The sequence below is a fragment of the Anopheles cruzii genome, chromosome 3 (genome assembly GCF_943734635.1).
Source record: "Anopheles cruzii chromosome 3, idAnoCruzAS_RS32_06, whole genome shotgun sequence".
Classification (NCBI taxonomy): domain Eukaryota; kingdom Metazoa; phylum Arthropoda; class Insecta; order Diptera; family Culicidae; genus Anopheles; species Anopheles cruzii.
Genome location: NC_069145.1, coordinates 31803214 through 31820286, shown reverse-complemented (window position 1 = coordinate 31820286; position 17073 = coordinate 31803214). Strand labels below are relative to the sequence as shown.

Sequence of the window (17073 nt, the reverse complement as noted above, 5' to 3'; positions counted from 1 at the left end):
GTTTGGCGTAGTGCAGTTAGCCTTTAGCCTGATTTTGCCCCTTGCCAATTTCTTGATGTAGTTCGTGCATGGTCTCCGGCGGCGTTCCGTGTAAAAATGGCCGCGTCGAGACGGCTTCAAATGTCACTCCCGATTACGGTTTCGCCTCGTTGTGTAACTTAAAGTTTAAAAAACAAGAAATGTCCCACTGGAAAAGCGACCACCATAGTTGGGGACCGTGGGTAACCCGAACACCGCGGAAGAGCGGAACAATGTAAATGTGTATCCCAAACAGCTTGACGCGAGCAATAAATATCTTCACAGCCCCCCGAAAAAGGTGTCATAGTTCTTCTATCAGCCGGCCGCACGCTAGGACAACGCTTTCACTTTCCTTGCACTGGCACTCGGATAGGTCCATAAGTCCTCCCTTCCGATCGATGGACATTCCACACGTCGTTTGATTGCTGCCACAGGGCCGCCACCGCCGCCGCCACGCACGGGAAACGGGTTCGCGGGGAACGAAAGTGAAAACTCACCCCGTGGCAGCTCGGAAAAGCTCCTGGCTGCTGTCACTGTCAGCCTACGCACGCGCGCGATCACGCGATAAAGATCGTCGCTACCGGCCGGCGATCATGATGGAGATTACAAATGGATCCCTTCGACGATATGAGGCACTTGGCGATGCTTGAGACCGGTCGGCGGCCCATAAGTGAAGCGTCGCCGCGTTATGAATATGGATTTTAGTGCGACGCGTCCATTCGAGCATCGGCAATCGGTACCGAACATGGCGGGTGGTCCGTGAATGGCCGGCTGAATTGGTGATTATTGTTGTGGAAGGAAGAAGGTCAACGACACTGCACTGCACTGTGGGCGACTCCCTGCAACACCACGCAGACGTAGACGAAAGACTGAACCCACGGGCGTGGGGCTCAACGACCCTTGCGCGATAAAGTGCATCCTTAATGACTTCACTCGGGCTCTGGGTTTCTGTGGGTCGGCCTCAGGACGGTTCGAAAGGCGACATTAAACAGCCGCGGATCGCCAGGAGGCCGGCTTCGGTTATGCAAAGTGTCCCGGTCAGTGTCGACCAGCCAATTATTGGTCGGTGCGGTTCGAAATCCGCGCTTCCTAGTTATTATCTGCATTCCCGCGGTGCAGTTGCATCCCTTTCGCTTTCTACGCGCTGGCGAGCCAACAGGGGATGGGTCATAGGCATCCCAGAGCGGATAGACGTACCGCGGTCAGTGCCGCGAAAAGGTCGTACGCGCGGTGCAGTCTTCGCATCTCGTCGCATGTGAAAGTGATTTAATTAACATTACTTTACTCTCGTTCCTGCGTGCGCCGAGGCCCCAGGAGGCCCTCGGGGGGCGAAGATGCAGCGGCTTCCGTTTGCGTGCGTGCGGCACAGTGCACCGTTTTGTACCCCGGGCCGCCAGGCCCCCCGGGTGATAAAATGTGCAGGCCCCCTTTAATCGATAAATTTTATTTACCTCCGTGCGGTCGATCTGGTTTCGGGATCGTTATACCTCCCGGGGGCGAATGGCACAGGCTAGCCATTGGCCAGCCGATCGCAAGGATTCCTCGCCACATGCAAATGCTGCTGTGACAGGCGCAGCATTCGATGGTGCGCCGGACGGGACGCAGCATCTTCATTAGAGGCGTCATGTTTACAAGGGGTTGTTGCTGCGCGCACGCACTTGGACTTCACGGAGATAACGACGGGCAGGAGAGACCCGTTTGGCCACCGACGGCTACCGACGTCTGGGAGTCAGTCGGTGATTCCGGCGGTAAGGGGTTGCCGTCGTCGTGTACTCGGGGACCGGACCGGCAGGTCGTCCGTCCCCGGGTGATTCAAATTGTAATCCCCGTGGAAAACGGAGGGGGCTGGGACCGCAAGCTGATGAGCTGCTGCACATCCACCGGTCTGGTCGGTGCCATTAGATTCAATCAGATCGCCTCAACCTGCCCCGACGGGTCTCGGTGAGTTCCGTGGAACGGTTTGTCGCGACCTGTTCCCAACCTGCGGTTCGCTCCGCCCGTCACCGGATGCAGAATTCCGAACTTCGAACGGGCGCGAACCGGACGGGAAACAATTCTTTCCAGCCCAAGCTCTGGGGCCCCGTTCGACACATCCGAGGGCGAAATTAGGGTTAGTGGAGTTGTGAATCCGCCCTCCGGCCACATCGGGGACCACCGCGCCGCGCCCGGTTTCGGAACGGTATAAAATTAATTTGGAGCCGTGATCGGAGGTATTTTTCGGGGTTGATTGATGTTTAAGGTACATCGGCCAGCCACCTTTACCAGCGGCACGCTCATGCTCTTGATGGTCCAGCCGCCGTTTTTTTTTTCTTTTTCGTGCGGCTTTAATTAGGAGCGAAGTTTCTAACCTCGGCAGATGAGTTCCGGGGCGCGCGCCCGTAGCCCTAATGCATTTTTGGAATGAGGCAACTTTACGACCGCTGATGTACCGTCCGGTTAGGGTTAAATATCCGTGACAGCTCGTTGGGAAGATGAGCTTACCAACTCATATTAACGCACAAACAAGTATATAATAGATATAGAGTGGCAATTCCTGAGAATGTCCAGATTCCCAACCATGGTGAGATTCAATTGTATCGGTGTTTCGGTGTATCGGGTATCAATTTTCAATATCTTAACGGAACCGTTCAACGATTTCTAATACCTGTCCTGCCAAACCGGACCTGGGGCATCAAAACATTGGCGCGGTATTTTCGCAGATAAACAACACCCCATCGAACCTCTGTCGCTTGACCCTCATTCGAATGACACAGCATTGACACTGATTTCTCTATTCGCGCTGTCAGTCAGAGTTAGCTCCAAATGCTCCGCCATTGCTCATTTGTCCGCGTCTTCGAGTTGGCGTTCCAGAGGCACTGCACGCTCCAGGAGGTCACAGCGAGCGGGCCGTCAGAAAGCATTTTTGGCCATCGCGTCGCGCGATCGTCGATATGTTTTGGAGACGCACCGGCCCCAAGGGGTGGGCGCCCACCTTTGGGAGAACCGATCGAGTGGAGGCGATGTGGCGAACAGCAACATAAACACACAGCCCACTCACTCGGCCGACCACCGACACCCGACCGGGGACCTAACGAAAGTGACAAGAAAGCAAAAGTCTCTTCTCGCTGTCTTAGCTCTTCTTGGACGTCCCGGATTGCGCCGATGATCCAGGCACCACTCCCGTTCCCACTGCGACGAGTTTATCCTTCCCGGGCATTCCCTGGTGTGCTGCTCGTGCGAGGCGAAACGGTCTGAGGAAGGCCACCACGGCAGATAAAATAACAACGTCAACGGGCGGGCTTATTGGAATGATAATGAAAGTGGTCAGGATGAAAGTATGCGCGATTCGCGAGCGGGTTCGAGTTGGCGAATGCTTGGACCTCGTACCGCGCGGGATCGAAGTGCGTCGGGATCGAAATTAACCCTGCAGGCATCGAGTGACCTACTTCCGGCCGTCAGCGGCAGCAACAGCAGCAGCAGCAGTGCCAACATCAGAGGTTGGAGGGTTTTGTTTCTTCTCTTCTCGTTTGCTTCCTCGCTCAGGCGCGACCAAAGATTGTGGAGTTATGCCGATTTTTTGCCTTTTCACCGCCCATTTCTTTTTATCATTATTTTAGCAACGTTTAGTGTGGCCCAACGCAGACATGTTACCCCCCCGTTACCGGTTCTGTATAGGGGCGGGATTTCGTTTTTTTTGCAACTTCACTCAACTCGATGCCATTTATTCGCCTGACAGCAGGCATTCGACGTTGATAGCAGAAAGTTTGGTTGAGTTCAACGACCGGTGCCGGTGGTCGGTGATACGGTGGACAGTTTTCCAGATGAAATGAAAAGTACGTATCCCGATGGCGAAAGGTGGAAAAAGGCAAACCAATCGCACGATAAACTCGTACACTATTTTCCTGCCACAAAACTGGGTGAATATGTCAGAAACTGTCACATCACCGTTGATGGCGAACCTATGAGAGTTATAATTTATTCTCCAATGTGCCATCAAATATTTACATCTCTTTGTATGTTTAGGATTTTAATTGACTTCACAAAGGCCCTACCAAAGCATTGGCCAAAGTCTTGCAAATCTGTATTCAAATTGTTACACTCGTTTCGTCGAGTATCGTGGAAGTCATCGGCTCCACATAGCAAGAGAAGCACACTCGTCTAATGCAGGCAAAAGAAAAACGGATCAACCGGTTCGCTTCACCGGTGGCGACGGTAGTGAACCGTAAATCGACATGTAAATGACGGGCCGACCACCTGTTCCGGATGAACAGGCCACACGGCGGATGGTCGGATTAAACTAAAATCGCTAAACATTCAGTGAACCTGCCAATCAGTCGATCGCGGCTCGGCCGGCCGCTAATGGGCGCTACTGTTGGAGTACGCTGGACTCATTGGCGCTCCCGTTGATTACGGTGGCGATCTAGATCCGGATCCGGGAGATTGCGTGGCGAGATTTTGCATAGTCCCGGGTGAAACTGCACTCAACCGATGTCCTCGCATCGAGCGTCCCAACTGTCACCGATGTTGGCACAGAACGGTGGCAGCCTGCGTCACAGTACGTCACAGAGAGAAAGCCCCCCAGAGGGTCCCTCTCGGGTGTGTGTTGGAACTGACTGACGCCACAGAATTCGAGCCCTACCCGAGAGAGCCTACAACTTTCACCCCGGGTGCCACGCTCAGGATGTGTTTTCTGCCGTTGCTCGATGTCTGAGAGTCTCGTATATAGGACTGATAAAATTATTTATTGATCTTTGAGCGCCCGTGACCTGAGAGACCATTCCGCCACCCCGCGTTAGGAACGTGCGAGGCCACGAGGATGCCGATCGTAGCAGGAGATGTAATCGCGTTTTGACGAGTCGACGATGTCTGGTTCGCAGGAGTCTTCTTCGAAATTTCTCCAAATCCAACGACCAACCGTCTGCACGAGCTCGACGGCCCCGCGCGTGACTTTCGGATCGGAACGAAGCCACAAACTGCGGTTGGCGTTGATTGCAGTAGAATTGTGAACGATTTGAATGTTGATCAACAGGCGCTCCCCGGGCCGGGTTAGAGAAAATGGCCCATCTGCCATGACCGCCGCCACGTGCATCATAATCGACCGAAGGAACGCGAAAGGGCATGTGGCCCATCGGTGCTGCCGCTTATCGGTGTCGGTGTCGATTACTCAATGCATCATCGTCTGCATTATGCAGCCAAACGTGCGCCAGTAGTTCGCAGCCGAAGACGAAGTCTCGCGCTGGGTCGCCATGCTGACGACGACGACGGTGGCCCGCCGCAGGGTGCCGTGCGCTGTTTCCTCTTCCGCAGGGCACCAGGGGCCCATTCCGATGGGCCGTGCCTGGCCCCGCTTTCGTAATCAGTTTCCCATTATTAGACGGCGGGTTCGGGGTATCATCACGCCGCGTGTTGCGGCCACGAGGCCAGGCTGTTCCGCTGTTTGCCGTAGCACTTTTCATTACCTGCCTCCAACCTGCGCGGGTCACGGTATTTACATACGGAGTGCCTCCCCACGAAGTGGATGCTGGTGATTCAATCAAAAGTTCGTGTCAGGAAATAAACACCAGCTCACGGGTTTGGTGTTTGGTGACCGGCGCTGCCGGTCCCCATCGGGGTGTAACCAATTTTCGAGCCATCGTTAATATCGGAAATAAGAATAAATTAGCTGCAATTATTGTTTTACTTTCTCTCTCTCACTCTCCCTCGCGGTCGGCCTGCGTATGCGGGGCCCGTGAGTCTTGGAGCTGACTCGGGGCACCCTGACCGGAGAGGAAGAGAGCGATTTTAAAACGAAAACGGGCAACATGCTAAACGCCGGAGGTGTGATGCTTTTTCCGCTTGAATTGGAATGCGATTTTGTTAAAAGAAAGCGCCCATCGGGAAAAAAAGTCGGTGGACAAATCGGTGAAGGTGTGCCATCCACCCGATGGTATGCATCAGGCGGCGGCTACACCTTGCCGGCTTCCCCGGGTGTCCGTCGCCGGGAATGGGGAATGAAAAAATTGAAAGTTTTGTCCCCGAAGCTGCGAGGTATCAATAATCGGCGATGCGTATGGGAAAATATTCGGGCTGTGGAACGTGAAGATGGCGCTGCGCAACCGGTGATGGAGCGTCGTAAGCTGCGTTTGGTGGAGCATTAAGATGCGTTTCGAGTGTCATTCGTGTGCCGTATCGGTTAGTGTCGTATTAGCGTCGTAGCGTTATGATATTAAACATTTGATTCAGAGTATATAAATAAAAAGTACAGTCACACCAACACCCAGCGTAAAACTCGCGTCATTTTCTTTGTTATTCCAAAGGGTAAGGCTCCACTAATTACTGATGTTGCAAATCATTGAAGTTGAACGATGATTATTTAGTATATGCTCGTACGACGTGTTATATGCAAAATAAACCTGTGGACAAAAAGAAAAGAGAATTTTGATTTTGAACTTGTGTGTGATCCCGATAGGGACAAATGTCTTCATTTCTAAATTGGCATCAGTGTCACCAACATCTGTGTCACAATTATCAAAACTAAAATTAGTGCGGAATTAAATTGCTGCTGCCAAAAAGTTTTGCAGAAAGCCTTTGGTGAGAAATCTCGATCAAAAACAAGAGTATATCAGTGGTTCAAAATGATCGGGTTTCAAAGAGGATCGAGGAAAGGTTGAAAATCTTCATTCTCAACCTACCAGGACGATCAGCAACATCAACTGATAAGATACAAGTCAATAAAATCGAAGAATGTGTGTTCCAAAATGTTCAATGACCTTGTTGGAATATCGAAAGGATCAGTGGAATCTATTTTGGGTGACCATTTGGGCCTCAGAAAAGCTAAATGTCCTTTGGTGCCAAAAACGTGATGTTTTTGTATCACAGTTCGTGATCATTCACCTAACTAAGCACCATTTGACCAGCTATTCGTTAAACTCAAAAAGCCGCTCCGTGGACACCGTTTTGAAGGTCGAGAAGAGATTGAAACGGAAAAGAAAAACGCATTGAAGGCTACACCAGAAGAAGACTTTGCGGCATCTTTTGGAAAAAATCTTGGTAATGAAATTAATTTAGAAGAATAAATAAAGAGTTTTTGAGTTATAAGCAAATTCCGGCTATTTGTCGGCCACAGTAGTACATTTAATGGTCTTATCATGTAGCGATTGGCAACCGAGATCGGCGGCCCTTTTGTAGCGGATGGTGTGCGCAAGTACACGCGATGTCTCCGACATCAATCATCCTTTATCGGCCAACCTGAAAGCGGCCCAAACTTTCATTCCTCCTCATTATGCCGCGCTCAATCGTGGCCGGCGAAGAAGTTAAAGCGAAACCCTTCGAGCTTCCGGCCATGCCCAATTGCAGCATAGAACTCCCTACACACGGCTCCAAAAAAAGGACCATATCAAGGGCCCCGAGGCGAAAAACTCTCTTTTTTGTGCAATTTTCACTTCACGTTTTGTTCGATTTTAGCGGGCTCGAAAGCTGCAACGATGCAGTGAACCGTTGGGAACCGAATATGCAAGCCGCCGTCCAGACAACGTTGCATCGTGAAGGAGGTTCAAAAGGTGGTTGTAAAGCTCCACCACAGCAGAACCGGTTGCAGGTTGGGTTTGTGCGTTATTCGTGAAGTTTCCTCCAATAAGAATCGGTCGATAGTAAAACTGAGCTTCGCTTCGCAAAGTACTGGGCGTACGCAACCGGAAACAGGTCACTGGGACAACGGGGGTTCCGGTACCGGATGGTGCACATCATCAGCCGGTGGCCACCGGTCTTAAATGCAGCATTTGGTGACAGCCCAGAGTCAACAGAAATGTCGCTGGAGAGCTACGATGAAGGCGCTGGATTGTCTATTCCAGATTCAAACCCACTGATAATGAGAGGTTCTGTGATGGCATAAATCTTACCGCGGAGAGTCGTAAATTTTGACTCTCCCGTCCCCTGTTTGCAATGGCCGCCGTGGCCGCCTTGAGGAGCTAGTCGACGAAATTAGGGAAATTAGGGTCGACCCAGATTTTCTCCGACGACCAACGGTTCAGCGCTCAAACGTGCGTCCGTTTAGGTGCTGTAACCAGGAAGTTGGGTAGATCAATTAAAGTCTCGCCCTTACATCCTGGCTACCCGACCCCCGAGACTTTGGTAATCCGATGAACCATTGTAAGCTAATCCAGAGAAATGTTCATATTTATGCCGCACATATACCCCGTAGCCGGCGTGGGTCGATTCCTTTCAAACGTCGACAAACATGTGTTTGGTCAAATGCGTTCAGCTTGGGTTTCTGTTGCTTCTGACGGACTTTCGGTTGTGGTGCTTCCGATTGCCGAGGAAGTGACCACGAAGCCAGGCCCTCTTTCTCCGAAATGCGCCACTTTACAGACCATTTAAATGAAGCTTTCGGTCCCGGCTGAGAGCGTGGGGCTGAAATGGACATTAAAATGGTCGGTTTTGTTGCCTCGTTAATCCGCAAGTCGCATGCGGAGATGAACAGTTTTGGGCTCGTTTCAATTTCAGTTGTCATGACATTCCCACCGCTGCTTCGAACGCCAGCAGCACTATGAGATAAGACGAGTTTGTCTTTGGTTCCGTTGCAAACACGTCATAATTAATGCTGGGCAGCCTGATGTTTATCGGAGCGCAGTATTGAGTTGTTTCATTTAGCCCAACAATCATGGCTGAGATTAGCGTGGACGGTGGTAGAGAGAGGATGTGGATCCTGAGGTCTATTATTTGGGGAACTGAACTTTGACAGTCTCTCAGTCATTTATTGAGTAGATGGGAGAGGCTTTACTAGGTCTATACGTTGAGATGTGAACTGTTAAAAAGATGGCTGTACCTGTCTATTGGGACTTCCCAGTTTAGCGGTTCATTCATCATTACCTTGTTTCGACATCAGATAAATGATTTCAGGTCGAAAAATAAATTATTTCGGATTGCAACCCATCATTGAAAGGGTTAAACTATGTCAACTTTTGTGCCTCAAAATGACGTTTTGCGGGAATTATTATTTTTCTGCTTCTCTTGAAGATAACTGCTTCGGAATCACACCAAATGCTTGTCGGGACTTGTGTTTGGAAGATCGCAATGCTTTAAGTGGTTTAAAAAAATTCAAAATGGTGATTTTGACTTTACAAAAAAAAGGGTCCAAGGACTCCAAAAAACGGACTTTCTGATGGGGCAGAAAGGTGTGGTGTTTCACAAGTTCCTAAAACCAGATGAAAACGTTAATTCCGATCGCTACTGACAACACATGATCAATTTGAACCATGCATTGACCGAAAACGACCAAAAAGCCGTTCCTGTTTTCTGAAATGGAGGCGCCTGGTCGCCCGTGGCCTGAGGCTTCCATGTCCCCAAAAAACAAAACTGTTTCAGGATACTATCAAATCACTTGGATGGGAGCTGCTATCCCTCCCCGCGTTATTCAGCAGACTTGGCTCTTTCCGAATATCATTCATTTTCATCGATGGGACACGTATTGGCTGAGTAGCCATTCGTTTTTCTTTGAGGAAGTCGAAAAGGGATGACTAATTAATTTACTTAAAAAGTCGAAGTATTCTTTGTTCTGGGAATCCATGATTTAGCAGAGAGATAGGAGAAATGTATAGCTAGCGATGGCACCTATTTTGAATGAAATAGAAAATCGCATAAAAATTTTATAAACATGTTTTGTGTGTTAAAAACAGTTCACTTCTCAACGTATAGACCTAGTATGCTAGACCGAATCACTGCACAGCATTGCCCTGCAAACCCATTACAGGAACAGGAAGGTCTGTGGTAGGTTTGAGTTGAGATAACACAGCACACGATGACTTCGGGCCGACATTCTTTCAATATTTCCTAACGCCTGCAAGCCAGTAATAAGCACACGATGACAAAATATTGATCCGATCGACTTGGAGATAATTAATGTTTTGCAGTGAAAAAGTCGGAGCAATAGTTTCTCAATAATTCTTAGCAGATGGTAGCGAAGTAATTACGCTCGGTATTCATTACCCTAATACACCCACTTATCGTACGGAGAAGGTGGAAATGTATAATGGATGTTACACTCTACAGTACTGCGGGTTGGTGCGCGTATCCTTCTATAAAGTACTGCGATTTTCCTGGTCCAGAACAGTTCTCGAGGTGTTCTAGCAAAGCAACTTCATAAGGCGAACCCGTGTCCACGATGAGGCTGATGGAAAAGCTGTGGCGTAAGATTAACCCTCCCGAGTTACCGGACAAGATGTTTCTGAGGCAAAATTTCGACCAGTTGCGGTAAGAGAGCTCTCGGACTGACTGGATAGAGTCTTGCGACCGCTCATTCAACAACGGCTGGGGTTTCCGTGAAAAGCTTTTTCAATATCTACAGAGGAGCATCGAAAGCACCTTTCGGTCAGCAATTCCGCTTCTATGCACTGGAAGTGTTTCTGGCGCTGCAATTCTTTCCAATCGCTTACGATTTGACGACGGTGCTCGATGACATCGCGCTTATCGGGGACGATCTGTGCGTCCTGACCGGCGTAGTAATGGTTCTGATGAAGCGCTGGCACTGCAGAAGTATCGTCGACCAGTTGGATGATTGCGTGCAGAAATTCGACGAGTACTACGCACATTACCGGAGTCGGGGCGCCGAGTTTGCCGAGGCAATACGTCGTGAAACGCTGCCCGATCGGATCCTCGCCTTCATGTCTCATGTATTGGGTGGAGCGATGTGTGTTTTCTTTGTCATGCGAGTAAGAACTTGGCTCATTCATTTATTGTTCACAGTGCAACAGACTAGTTTGAGCAGGTAGGTCCTAACTATGTCACTGTCAAACTTGTGGCTTTCCCTAGGAACTGCTCTCCGATGGAGAATCGCACATTCTGAGGGCAAAGTTTCCGTTCAATACGGACACAACCGTTGGCCACATGGTCGTGTTTGCGAGCCAAGCGTTCCTGCTCTGCCACTCGGTGGTGTCCACAGTCTTGATCGAAGATTTTAGTACAGAGCTGTTAAGCCAACTGTCGGTGCTATTTGTACTGTTGCGCATGGAGTTCGAACAGGTCGCCAAAGGATATCCACTGCCGCGTGATCAGCTCCTGCACTACGATGAGGCCATCGCTGCCCGCATAAAGCAGCTCATCGTACAACATCAGAAGTTGTTAAGGTAAGTGTTTGAGATGGCCTTTTCTCGGATCGCAACCCCATACTCTAGATATGGGAAACTTGTTGCCATAGCTTCGCAGATCGTGTTAAGGAACTGTACGAAACGAACATTATGGGACAGTTCGTAGCCAGTTCGATTATCATCTGCATGACCGCGTTCGAAGTGATGTTTGCCAAGGGCCAAATGATTCTTATTTGCCGCTTCGGAGCGTACATGGCCATCAGTTTTCATCAAATCTTCGCTTGGTGCTTCTTTGGCGATCGTATGACGCACATGGTAAGAATGGCCCATGGCTCAAAGACTCCTTTCACAACAGTGCTCCACTACTGTGCTCCACTACAATGCTTCACAGAGCACCAGTATTCACGAAGGCATTTTTGCCTGCAACTGGATCGGGCTGGACAATGGGCTGAAGAAGGACCTCGGCTTTGCGATGATGCGCGCCCAGCAGCCGTATGTCATAAACGTTTACGGAATGTTTCCGCTAACGTTCGCCATGTTCATTGCGGTACTTCGGCGGCGGCGATGTACGTGGATGAAGTTATTGACCAATTTTTCGTTTCAGATATCGTCGCGGGCCTACTCCGTGATGACGCTTATGCAATCAATGATTGAGTGAAGTGACGAACCGCCACCGGTGAGACCTGCAAGGATGTTGACTCTAATGCGCATTTTACGACCCATACCGAAACGGACCATGAAATGACAAGTGAAGCGTGAAATTCATGAATTACATTGCTTCGATCAATCGTTTGCTTAACGCTGCTACAGCACTGCTCTCGCGGAAGGATAATTTGCACCTCAAAAAGACTTGTCACAAAACTACAAAAAAGGTTATTAAGCTGTCGTCGGTTGCACTTAATCTTGTATGGAGGGCGGTAGAGCGTGGTCTGGATGAGCTTTAGTAAATTATTCACATGCTTACTGCTGCATGCGGCAAAATGGTTGTAGTAATGTCATTACTGAAAGGGAATATCCGAAATCAAACTGTAATACGAAAATAGAAACTCTGAAGCCAATCAAGTAAAAGTTAGCAGTTTAAAATATGCAATGCTTCAGACATGACATCGAAGTATTGATTCCATGGATCTGGCCAGCAATTCTTGGCAGATGGCCAAGAAGTAATTACATTCGCTAGAGGTATTCATTATCGTTAAACGGCCACTTATCTTGGTTGCTAGAAATGTGTAATGGAATGTACGTTACGATCTACAATACGTTTGACAGACGCACACATCCTTGCCGATTGAGTCGCTGTAATTACCCTGAAAACGTGTGTGTTTACAAGCAAAACCTGAACAAAACCAAACTGATGTGGTTTGTTTCATTGTAATCGGAAATGGCCAGCATTAAGGCTGCCGTGAACTGTGGCGTCCTTGCTTTGCTTAATGACATAGTTGATGCTTCCCAACTGACTCTCCTACTGTCCAAAAACAATCGTGCCAACCTACCGATAGGTTATGGGCAACTTGATAAATGTCGCCTTCGTGGGATTGTGGCCGAGCATTTATGCTCTTTCAATCACAGCCTGTGGTCATCGGAGTGTCCATTGATGGGCTTGTCCGAAAGTGAAACAGGGACCGCTGCGACGAGAAATGGGCTTAATTTGTGCGGCTAATTTGAGCTGCCTGCATTATTTAAAGATCATTGGTCCTCTGCTGGGTGCACCCAAGGTGCTGCGAGGTGCCCCTATGCGATCGCCGGAAACGAAGGAGATGATCATCGCGTGAGACATTTCGCGCTCCCAGAGCTCAGGAGTGGGCCTCCGTGGTCCTAATTTGTTTTCGATCACAGACACGCACACCCTTCGGGTTTAGGGTGGTGCGTTAAGGGTGGCAAACGATCAGTTTAGCCTTAGTGTGACAGCAATTACCTAATCGCTGACACGATTTGAAACCAAACGAATGGATCGAATGGAGGTTCTTGATGTGGTGGCGACCTGATACTTGGCGATCCTGTGGTCCCGGTGGACCACGGTGGATTCGGTGTCCCGGTTCTGTTTGGCCAACTTCCCGAGACATCAAATTCAAATTTATGAATCGTTAATTTGGAGAAACCAGCTTTGGTGCCCAAAGTACACACAACATTGATCACTTGCGCAAGCATACCAAGCACGACCAGGCGACCCAAAACAACCAATCGAGCAATTGGTAGCATAAACGGACGGTGACCAGTCGCCGTAAACGGTACGCCTGTGTTCCGCCGAAGCGCTTCCCAAAGCGAAACTCCAAAAATTAATGTCACCGCGATGGCGCATTCCGGAAAGTTCATCGGAGCACCTAGCCCGCGCCCTTTCACGGCGTTCAACCTGTTCCCCCGGTGGACCGCCTTATCGCCAGGCCGCCGCCGCCGTCGCCGTCGGTCTCGGGTTTCTCTCCCGGCCCGACCGATCTTCGGGTTCTCTGCTGTTCCACGATCCAGTTACTTTCTCTCTTTCTCCGGCAGCAGCGGCGGTGGAAGTGGCTGTGGCAGCGACGGAGTCGATCTTCAGCTTCACTCGGAGCGATCCTCACGAGTCGTCCGCCGTTCATCTTCACGCCAAGCCAAGCCACGCCAGTCTTGCGCCGGCAGCGATCGCGAACGGTCCACGGTGTGCCACGTGTCTTCCAGGGTCGTCCGACCGACTTCCAGATCGACTGCTACGCTTCGCTGAGCTCACCGAGACGAGGGTGGTGTTACAGGTGCGATCGGTGGTGTTATGAACACACACATAATACCTGCCCGGTGGTGACGGTGGCCTGCGACGGTGTGGTTTGTGGCCGTGCGAGGTCGACCGCGTGCCATTGGAAATGGAAAATGTCTGTCTGTGGTGCAATCGTGAGGTGAAACTGTCGTGTGGTTTGGAAAACCCGCTCTCGTGACTGCGGGGTGGCTAGTGCGAAGTGACAAACAACGGACGTCGGGGCCCATCTCCAACCCCACACCGAACAATGCCCCAGTGACACCGAAGCTGTTTGTGTTTCGCATCGGCTCGAAGATTCGAGTGAGGAAAAAGACCCCGAGGTGCTGTTCTACATGCGTTCAAACATTGTTTTGTTTTCCCAGCATCATCATTAGGTGGTCGTGTGTTTAGTGAGTGTTCGTGTAAACAAGGAGATGCACCTCAATTGTTTAGCACCGCGAGTGGTACTCGAGGCAATGTAAATAACAACAACACTCGAAGCAGATAATTGTTCGGCTCTTCGGTCCTGTCAATCAGTGTTCCTGCGGTCAACACGCGCCTTTACTTCGGCGAGGTCAGCACCTCTGGATCGGGTATGTTTGGACAGTCGGGGGTATGGACTGTTTGGTCTTCTGGTATCCGTTCTTTCTCCAATAGTTTCGGGAAACCGTAGAAATTCGAATACATGATCCAAAGATTTAGGTTCAGCTTTAGCTGTCAGTTAAAATACTATCCGTGGAAAGCGGCAGTAGGAACTTAGAGCAATCCTCAAGATATCGTGGCCGAGCTCCACCCCCAAAAACAAGAGAACGAGCAGATAAGAATGGATAACGATTTATTCAACTCCTTCACTGTCGCTTTTTCTAATCACTGCCGCTACCGCTGCCCACTGCTACTAATGGCCGCCCTTCTTGTGGCCCCACTTCTTGTGATGCTCCTTGCCGCCTTTCTTGCCAAAGTCCTCCTTGTGGCTCCAGTGTTTGTCGTGGCCGTGTTCATCCTTGTGACCTTTGTGGTCGTGGTGGTGCGAACCCTTCTTCTTGTGGCCCTTCTTTCCGTAGTGATCTTGGTGGTGGCCGCCCTTCTTGTGGCCGCCCTTCTCGTGGCCGCCCTTTTTGTAGCCGTGTTCTTCGTGGAAATCGCCGTGTTTCTCATCGAACGCCTCGTCGTGGTCTTCGTCGAAGAACTTTTTCTTCTTCTCGAACTCGTCCTTCTTGTGGATCTCGTGGTGTCCCTTCGTCGAGTGGCCCTTCTTGAAGTGGCCGCTCTCCTCGAACTTGTGTCCCTTCTCGCCTGTTGTAAATGATGTTTTGAATGATGAAGCTCATACTAACCAATTTAAAGTCTAATAAAAGGACACGGTTTTGTTTTGTTTTTTAAAGATCTTGTAATCGCTATTGTGATGCAATAAAAATCATTTCTGTCAAGGAAACGAATGAATCCTCAAACAAAAGTGATTTAAAGTGGAACTATGTGACATGGGATCGTTTACAACTTTCAATAATCATAACATTGCGAAGCTTGTGGAACCTTTCATAATTCTTTTGCTGGCCACCGAACGTGGATATGGCAAAATATGGATCTGGTTCATTGTTGCTAAGACATATTCGGGTGACTTTGTCGCCAAACCGCACTTCAGGTTTGGCTTCAGATGTCTTTCGTAGAAACAGATTGATTCTAAGCGTTAAGTAAGCAACAAGTCTTCTATGGTATAGAGAATTCACATCCCAAAAGTTCAAACTTCACAACAACAACTGTTGTAAATCGAGTGATACGTCTTCACCGGTGCCAGATAAGCGATAAGTTTTGATAAGCGATAAGCGATAAGCGCCCCCAACGATAGAAGGCGCTAGAGAGGCGCAAAGGATAGGGTCACGAATCGACCATGACCGAGGGATAGAGTGAGAAGCGCAAAGGATAGAAAGGAAGCAAAGAGGCACTGACCGGATAGGGCGCCAAGAGAAGACCGGCAGACCAGTGCAAAATTAGAGGGCAACGAGAGTGAATGTTTTTTAGCACTACGACAATTAGCTCCAATTTGAGACGAATAAAATGCACCGAGTGCAGTTTGAAAGTACCGGAACCCATTATTCGCGGAGTGAGCTTAAGAAACTCACGTGCACCCTTTTTGAACTCACCCTTCTCGCCCTTCTTGCTCTCGTGGTGGTAGCCGCCCTCGTCGTGGTGCTTTTTCTTTTTCCCCCCTTCGTCGTGGTACTCCTTTTTATGGCCCTCCTTATCGTGGTGGCCTTTCTTGCCTTCGTCGTGTTCCTCCTTGTGTTTGTGCCCCTTCTCGCCCTTCTCGCCGTGCGACGAGTGTTCCTCGGAATGGTGATCTTTGCCGCCGCCGTGCTTCCACTCCTTGCCGTGCGGCCGGCCCTGAGCCACCAGCGCCACGCATCCTATCACCACCAGCAAACAGAGGGTCGATTTTCGCACCATTTCGGACTGCACCTCACTGACGCGAGATCACTTGCACTGATCTAAACGCTCCACGTAGCCGTCTTTTATATAGCCAGTAATCGCCGCCAATTGTCACTTTCTGGTGAGGGCTTTGCCGGGCGTTTTGCCTTTTTGGGGGGCGGCGTTCGTTCCCGTTTGCTGTCCGGAAAATGTTACTTCTCGGTTTACCGAAAACCGAAATTTGCGTAATTCTCTGCGACACTCGCGCCGCGCGCAGCAACAACAAACCGCCATCGCAACACGGGCCCAGCACACGATGTGCTCAATCAACCGATGCATGGAAATTGCTGCAATCGTAAATTGATTTTCCATCGCCAGCGGTTGCAGTGGTCCAAATTTTTTGTTTCTTTCCTCGCGGCTCATTTGCCACACTCACATCCTTCCTTCGCGTCGTGGCGCGCTTGAGCGGCCGCTATTGTGAAAAGCGATCGCGACCCACCCAAAAGCGATCGATTACCAAGGCTTTCGTTTGCGCGAAGTAAAAGTGCTCACGAGCTCCCCGATTGGAAGGTGTCATCAGATCGGGTTCCAGGTCTCACACCGGACACTTGCATTCAGAACGCCGCTAATAAGTTTGCTCTTGCCTGAACTCAACTCTTCCTTGCCACCGAAAAAATGGCATAAACTTGTTGGCCGTTCCGTTCGCAACTTTGCATCACAAAACCGCGCTTCTTCGCTTCACTTCGCACCGGATTGCCGCTTCCGTCCGCTAATGACAGCGGGAGCACAGCGTCTATCGGGCAACGACACCAATTTTTCGTCCATCATCATCAACATCATCAACATCAGCAGCTAGCAACTCCACGCCAACATGCTGCCCGGCCAACCAGGGGACCATTCTCGCCGTACAAA

The 17073-nt window shown here is 50.0% G+C and overlaps 2 protein-coding genes across 2 annotated transcripts; one reads left to right on the top strand and one right to left on the bottom strand.

The window, feature by feature from the left end:
* The first annotated feature begins 10144 nt into the window (after window positions 1-10144).
* On the top strand, window positions 10145-11715 carry LOC128270232 (odorant receptor 65a-like). The gene is made up of 6 exons (XM_053007633.1): window positions 10145-10224; window positions 10301-10682; window positions 10783-11096; window positions 11168-11372; window positions 11449-11604; window positions 11662-11715. Exons 1-6 carry the CDS (start codon window positions 10145-10147, stop codon window positions 11713-11715), a joined length of 1191 nt encoding a protein of 396 aa, XP_052863593.1.
* A 2938-nt stretch (window positions 11716-14653) lies between these two features.
* Window positions 14654-16200, bottom strand: LOC128274163 (histidine-rich glycoprotein-like). The gene is made up of 2 exons (XM_053012269.1): window positions 15897-16200; window positions 14654-15051 (listed from the first exon to the last, which is right to left on the bottom strand). The coding sequence occupies exons 1-2, from the start codon at window positions 16198-16200 to the stop codon at window positions 14654-14656; spliced, it is 702 nt and encodes a 233-aa protein (XP_052868229.1).
* Window positions 16201-17073: the final 873 nt, after the last annotated feature.